General features: G+C 38.8%; 1 protein-coding gene across 1 annotated transcript; it reads left to right on the top strand.

The window, feature by feature from the left end:
• Nucleotides 1–200: 200 nt before the first annotated feature.
• On the top strand, nucleotides 201–6,907 carry LOC6586257. Its single transcript, XM_032733192.2, has 4 exons — nucleotides 201–1,870; nucleotides 1,928–2,180; nucleotides 2,304–3,473; nucleotides 3,730–6,907. The coding sequence occupies exons 1-3, from the start codon at nucleotides 875–877 to the stop codon at nucleotides 3,035–3,037; spliced, it is 1,983 nt and encodes a 660-aa protein (XP_032589083.1). The 5' UTR covers nucleotides 201–874; the 3' UTR covers nucleotides 3,038–3,473; nucleotides 3,730–6,907.
• The last annotated feature ends 313 nt before the right edge of the window (nucleotides 6,908–7,220 follow it).

Below are 7,220 nucleotides of genomic sequence, written 5' to 3'. Positions count from 1 at the left end.
TAATAATAATAATATTAATAATAATACAATAAAATTAATTATAATAATATAATAGTAGCAATAATAATAATAATCAACAGCCACAAATCAAAAGCTAATTTAAAACAACAAAAAAAGAAAGGAAAACAAGCAAAGTATTTGTTTTTAGTTATCATTAAAACTACGGAATTAATAAAAATCACTTTAGCCTTATATACAACAACAAATACAAAAAAAAAAAAAAAAAAAAACAACAACAACAACAAAACTAGAATATTACCATAAGAAATTGCATGCACGGAAGTAGAAGAAAAGAGAAGAAGAAGAATTAAACTGGATACGCTCTAAGTAAGATAATATAAAGGGCGATAGCTATTAGAGAACGGAACCAAAAGAGAACTTAAACTCCAGCAGAGTGCGAATATCACAATAATTGCCTACCAATTCTCTCGCTCTCTCGTGAACGTCAATAAAGAGGAACCGCATAAAATACGGGCGACAGGTAAACAGGAAGTAGCGAAAAAAATCTTAAAATACGGCAACGCTGGCAACATTAGCAACAGCTGCAGCGCATTTTTACAGCAACTACAAATCGCAACCGCATTCAGCATTAAGAGCGATAGTTGTTAGCGTCGAGTGCCTTTAAACCTGCTGCCGCCGCCGCAGCCGCTGCCAGACGCAAGCAGCAGCAGCGCAGCAGTGGGCAGCGATGAGTACCCAGCAGGAACAACAGTAGTGACGTTACCCCAACTGCCTAAGAAATTGCTACTGCGAGACTGCGACAGAGAGTGACTGGAGAGAGGGGAGAGGCAGAGTGAGAGAGTGCAAACGATTATAGGAGAGAAAAAGTACATTTTCACAAGTGTAAGCAGCGGAAGTGGGGGGTAGCAGCCTAATGCAAAACAATATGGTGAGCATACCAGCGGCCAATTTGAACGGCGGCCTAAAGGCATCCAACGGCAGCGGCACCGTCGTTGGCGTCGCCGGCACAGTGCTGGCCAATGGGCAGCGCGTATTCCTAACGCCTGCGTCCAGCTATCATTTAGCCGCACGGCAAACAACGGTCAGCGGGTCTGTGACCTCCGGCGTGGGCATGGGCATGGGCATGGTGTCCACGGCCAAAGGCGCTAGCAGCAGCAGTCTTGGCGTTGTCGGCGGTGTCGGCGGTGGCAGCAACGCGACTGCGGCATCATCGACGAGCACGACGGCGGGTACTGTGCGCTATTTCTCGCAGTTCAGCAAGCTGCAGCCGGTGCAGCAACTGCAGAACAGTTCTGGGCAACTAAAGCTGCTCAATGGCGATACGATGGTGTTAGTCAACGGCGCCAAACCGCTCATCTTCACCAATCCCAACAGCAAGTTGCTGACACCAACGACGTCAACAACAATAAATTCAACATCTGCAGCGGCAACAACTACGGCAACAGCAACAGCAACAGCAACAACAACCGCAACAACAACAGTTCCTAATGGTAATAGGGTGTTAATGAACAAGGAGCAGCAACTACAGAAACAACAACAACAGCCAGCGACTGTGATTGATGAGGTGCAGCAGGAGGAGCTGCAGCTGGAAGATGATGGCGATATGATCGAGATCAAGCAGGAGGATGGTCAGCAGCCTCAACAGCAACAGCAGGGTGATCCGATGACCGCCAGCAAAACCACCGATCCGGATGCCGAGCCGGAGCTGGATATTGTGATTAACAATGTGGTGTGCTCGTTCAGTGTGCGTTGCCATCTAAAGCTGCGCGAGATCGCGCTGAATGGCTCCAATGTGGAGTATAGGCGGGAAAATGGAATGGTCACCATGAAGCTGCGTCGTCCCTATACAACGGCCTCCATTTGGTCATCCGGTCGGATTACGTGCACCGGCGCCACCTCTGAGTCGCAGGTAAGGCATCCTCTCAAGATTACGTTCATCTAGGCACTTACTATTATTTGATTGTAGGCCAAGATCGCAGCTCGGCGCTATGCGCGCTGCCTAAGCAAACTCGGATTCCCGACCCACTTTCAGAACTTTCGGATCGTGAATGTGCTCGGCACCTGCAGCATGCCATGGGCCATCAAGATAGTCAATTTCTCGGAGCGCCATCGCGACAATGCCAGCTATGAGCCCGAACTGCATCCGGGCGTGACGTACAAGATGCGCGAGCCAAAAGCAACGCTTAAGATCTTCTCCACGGGCAGCATAACGGTAACAGGTATGCGAATGAAATGGAAGCTGGCTGAGAGAGGAGGAACAAGAGTGACTTCCATGTTATAATTCATACACATATACAAATCAGAGTATTCAGTTGTTAAATCTCAATTTTTCATATGTACAGCCGCCAGCGTGAACGACGTCGAATCCGCCATACAGCATATATATCCTTTGGTGCACGAGTTCCGTAAGCAGCGCTCTGCAGAGGAGCTGCAGCATCTGCGTCAAAAGAATCGTGGCCAGGCCGGCGACGAGCTTAGCGATCAGGAGCAGCAGCTGGCGTCGGAGAGCAAGAGCCAGGACAAGGATGATGAATTTTTAAACCCCAGCGCAACACACTCAGAAGCTGGCAGCAGCCTCTACTCTGGTTCTCTGTATGCGACCCGTCGCACAGAGCAGGTAACCAGCAGCAGCACCAGCAGTGGCGGTGACAACATCTGTGCCAACGCACGTCGCCGGGCTACCGAGTGCTGGGCTACCAAGCTGCAAAACAAACGTCCGCGCTACAACGATCCGGGGTCGACGACAACTGCCTCCGCCGGTCACATGGGTCGCGCTGGGGGCAGCAGCTGCAGCAGCACCGTCGTCAGCGGCAGCTACAGCGCCAACTTCAGCGCCATTGGAGTGGCAGGCGGCTCTGCCGCCTCCGCGACGACGGGGCAACTGCGCTTGGGCAAGCCTCTCGTGCCCGTCGATGTGATTCTGAAACAGAGCAGCTCGCGGGCGCGTAACGCGGCAATAGGCGCCACTGCTGGCGACAATGGGTTCTATACCAAGCGCGAGACGTTCTCCCCAACGGACTTCCAAGTGGACGATCTGATCGAGGAGGATGACGACGACTTAGGCATGCACTTTTAGGAGCATCCAATGGAACAAAGTGAGCCGAGCAAGCGAATTTGGTGAATCAGTCAGGAGTTTCCCATGCCAAATTTATCTAAGTTTTACGAATGAGAAACGTGAAGAAACGAGCAAAGCATGCAAACACTCACACAGACATAAACACACTCACTGAGACACAGAGACGCATGTTATGGAATTTCTTATGTGCTCTGTAAATGCATTTAACATAAGCTTCACATCATGTTGACAGACAACCTCAACAAAAACACATATAAACGCATGCATACATATGTGCATGTATTCACATACATACACATACATTCGGTGTGCAAGCGAAATGAGCAACTGCAGCATCAGCAGCGTCAACAAAGTACGGCGAATTCAAAATCCAAATCAAATATTTTCTATAAAAAAATTAAAAAAAAAACCCATGAGCCAAATATTTATATTTAAGGTGAGTCTAAAATAATCCTTGATATTCACTCTTTTATTAAGATGCATTTGCTGTCGATATGAATATTGCTCTTATAGCTAACAACAACTGAGTCATTTAATCGCTACGTCATAAAGTAACGCGTACGTGCATGATGATTGAGTGATTTTGCTGTTGAATTACGTATCTTTGTAGATATATGATGCATTCTTTATGTTGCAAATAAGTTGGGTACATTTTGACATAATTGTAACCGTTTCGTATTTTTTTTTTGCAGATTACGTTTAGACAGAGCAAAGTACGTAGATGACAATTGACGTACAGCGAGACTACAGACACGGCGATTAAATTGATCAGCTTCTGCGAGATGGTATCAATTAATTTTACCATAAGCATGTTCACATACACACATATATAGACTAAATGTAACAAATATCAGCAAATGTGTGCGACACACATACGTATAAATGAATACATATGTCATTTACATATACGTATTGAAACCCTCAATAACTGCAATTACGATGATAATCTGCAACAGCGATCCGAACTCAATGGAACAAGTGAAAACTGGAAGTTAAGCAACTATTACACACAAACAAACAAACAAACAAACAAACAGATCAGATCGACATAAACAGTCGATTTCTTCGCGATACCAATCCGTATTGTAAATACATATGTATGTAATTACGTATGTCAGCAAACCACCGCCTAATAAATACTGTTACTACACTTTTAACAAAAGCAAAAACAAAAACACTATGTAATAATTTTAGTGCTATGTTTTTTCATTTACATTTATTTAGTTCAATGATAAATGCAACTTTTTAATCCTTTGCTGTACAGCCGCTGTTACGGTTAACAAGAAATACAAAAGCAAAAGTAAATGTTATGCGGCTGTTACGTCACAATTCAGCAGCCGGCATTGCACATAACGAATCCCAAGAAAAGAAAAATATAAACATGTTCTAACTAGCACATTTATTTAGGATTTTTTTTTTTTTTTTTTTTTAATTTTTAAATTTGATTATTTTGACAATTGAATTTTTTAATTTTTTTATTCTATGAAATGATGAAAGCAATTATACTTTTAGAAAGTTCTTGAGAAACAACAATTAGTTTCGGTTCAACTTAAATGTAGTGCATTATTATTATTGTAAGGGATTATTTTAGACTTTTTCTGTTTTTAATTATATGTTAAGTGTTTATTAGTTATTCAAAGTTAAGCAATTATATATCAAATATGTATAATTTATACATACATATATACATACTACACTTATATCTGGTCACTTGTAAACCAATAACAAAAATACGCAAAATATGCTAAAACAAATTAATTTAATTCATTAAATTTACACTTTATACATTGCATATATGGAAAGGGCAGAAAAACATATTACATGTACATCCAATTTGTCAACTGTCCGTTCATTCCGTGAGAAAACAGAATCTTACGAGTGTCAACATATTTATATATATTTTTTTTTCATAATTTTTAAGATTTAAACTTGTTCCTGTGTTGTTAAAATGAAAATGAAGAAAAACAAATCGAAAACAAAAATGTAGTTTATAAATTAAATGTATTTAACATGCGCACCCGCGCGCATTTACACACACACATACGTCAATGCTTGCATTCATAATAGCCGCAGCAACAACAATAAGAGCGCTCACAAAATCATAAGCAATAAATATTGTACATTTGACACATAGAAAACAAATAGATATGTAAACCAATGTAAAGAGCAAGAAGAGAGGATAACAAAATGCGTTTAATACGTAAATACATGCATGCCTATTTATATACATACATATATGCGTAATCTACAGTTATTTATCAGCAGCAGAAAGTTAAAGAATAAGATACGGAGAGAAAGCGTAATGAAACAACACGTCGCCAATTCTTGGTCGCTTTATGCGTTCACGCACACAAAGCGCAACAAAAAGAGCAAGCGCGAATGAGACTGAGTGGGTATAGGCGGAGGGAGAGAGAGGATTGCAAATGGAATGGAACGCTAGTGGATATGCATGGTCACGTGCATTGTACATATTAATGACATACATACATATGTACATAAATATGTATGTATGGGTGCTTGTATTTAACATGAGTTTTCTCTTAACAAATGGAAATCGTAACATGTTTTCATGCCATACTTCGCCGTTAACATTTTTTGGCAGAACAAGCACATCAATTGTTCAATTAAAATTTGTACATACCTACGTAATTATTTAGACATGCATAAGTACACACCACACACACCCACACACACCCAAATACAAAACCGATCAACACTAACACTATCCACAACACATAACTGCTGAAAAGCAAACGTGAATAGTTATTAAAGCATAAAAAACCAACACGAAATATCAATGCATATGCCTTATGTATGTTATGCGTATATTAGGAGAAACTACACATATACATGTATGTATGTACATATCTATATATGTATGTACGCTTGAAATGGCCGTTGCTTTTCAAAAATTCTTATGTTCGGCTTCTCTCATAAGTTGACAATTAATAAATATTGTTGGTGATATCTCTTCATCCGTTTATCTATGTATCTGTCGTTTTGTCTCCTTCCGATTGAGGTAAAATTAAAATAAATATATTTAAGTTACTGCATTCCGAAATTTAGTTTGCATATTTTTTCCTTTATAAAACGGTTTTAATATTGTTTACAATCCTGTTTAAAAATGGTTTCTTAAACATACATACATATATATGTATGTAATTCTTTTTTTTTTCAGTGCGGACGTCCTTTAAAATAAAATATTTGTTCATATCGTTCAATTTTATGCATAATCAGAATACAAATCATTAGCAGAGGTTACAAAACTAAAATAATTACACTTACACTCACATACATACATACACACACATACACACATACATTCATATATTAATGATATCAATTTGGCGATATTAACTAGAATTTTAAAAACAAAATGTTCACTTGAATGTATTTCGCTTTTTTGTATTAGTGTGTAAAATAATATGTACATATATATACATCAATGAAGGCCTAAATTAAATTAAATTATTTTATATTATTGATGTATGTAAAACCCAACAAAAACAAATTGCCTTTAGGGAACAAATAAAAGTGTATGGAAGATGACTAAGAGATGAAGCCAAGCAGCGAACCAAAATTTATTTTTGTGTGAATGCTAAGCAGTGAGATAAGGTGGGAGAAAGAGGGGGATACGAAATCTAAGCTTACGCAATCTAGATGAATAAAAAAATACAATTTACATTTACCTAGTATATATAAAGTAACTGTTACAACTACAATGACAAAACTCTTCAAAAAGGGAAGCAAAAAACTAAAACTAAACTAAGTTAAGATTCTTCTTGAAAGTGAAATACACTTCTAACTGCCTTCAGAGAAAAAAACAAAAAAAATTAACATCGACTTAATTAGCGAGAAGAAACATGTAAATTATATGGAAGCTTCAATTTAAAAACAGAAAAAAAATAATAATAATAAAAAAAAAAAAAACATCCATTCAAACATTTCTCTATTATCTGTTAGTTCATCTGTCCTTTAATTATTATCATTTATTTCACTTAAAATGAAAACAAAATATAAATATGACGAGGAAGTAACTAGAGAGCGCCTAAATAAGTATATTTGGTTTCATAAACTCTAAAAGCAAAGAAAAAAAAAAACGTAAATATTTATATAGTATACACACATATATTTTTTATTATTACGTATTTAATATGAAAAAAAAAACACACAAATGTAATTT

This window comes from Drosophila mojavensis, unplaced genomic scaffold (genome assembly GCF_018153725.1).
Source record: "Drosophila mojavensis isolate 15081-1352.22 unplaced genomic scaffold, ASM1815372v1 contig_136, whole genome shotgun sequence".
NCBI lineage: Eukaryota > Metazoa > Arthropoda > Insecta > Diptera > Drosophilidae > Drosophila > Drosophila mojavensis.
Note: the sequence above shows the minus strand (reverse complement) of the source record. Positions and strands in the feature narration are given on the sequence as shown.

Coding starts and splice junctions, on each gene's coding strand:
- LOC6586257 (XM_032733192.2), top strand. CDS start 875: ATGCAAAACAATATGGTGAGCATACCAGCGGCCAATTTGAACGGCGGC. Junction 1,871..1,927: donor GCGCCACCTCTGAGTCGCAG/GTAAGGCATCCT, acceptor ATTTGATTGTAG/GCCAAGATCGCAGCTCGGCG. Junction 2,181..2,303: donor GGGCAGCATAACGGTAACAG/GTATGCGAATGA, acceptor TCATATGTACAG/CCGCCAGCGTGAACGACGTC.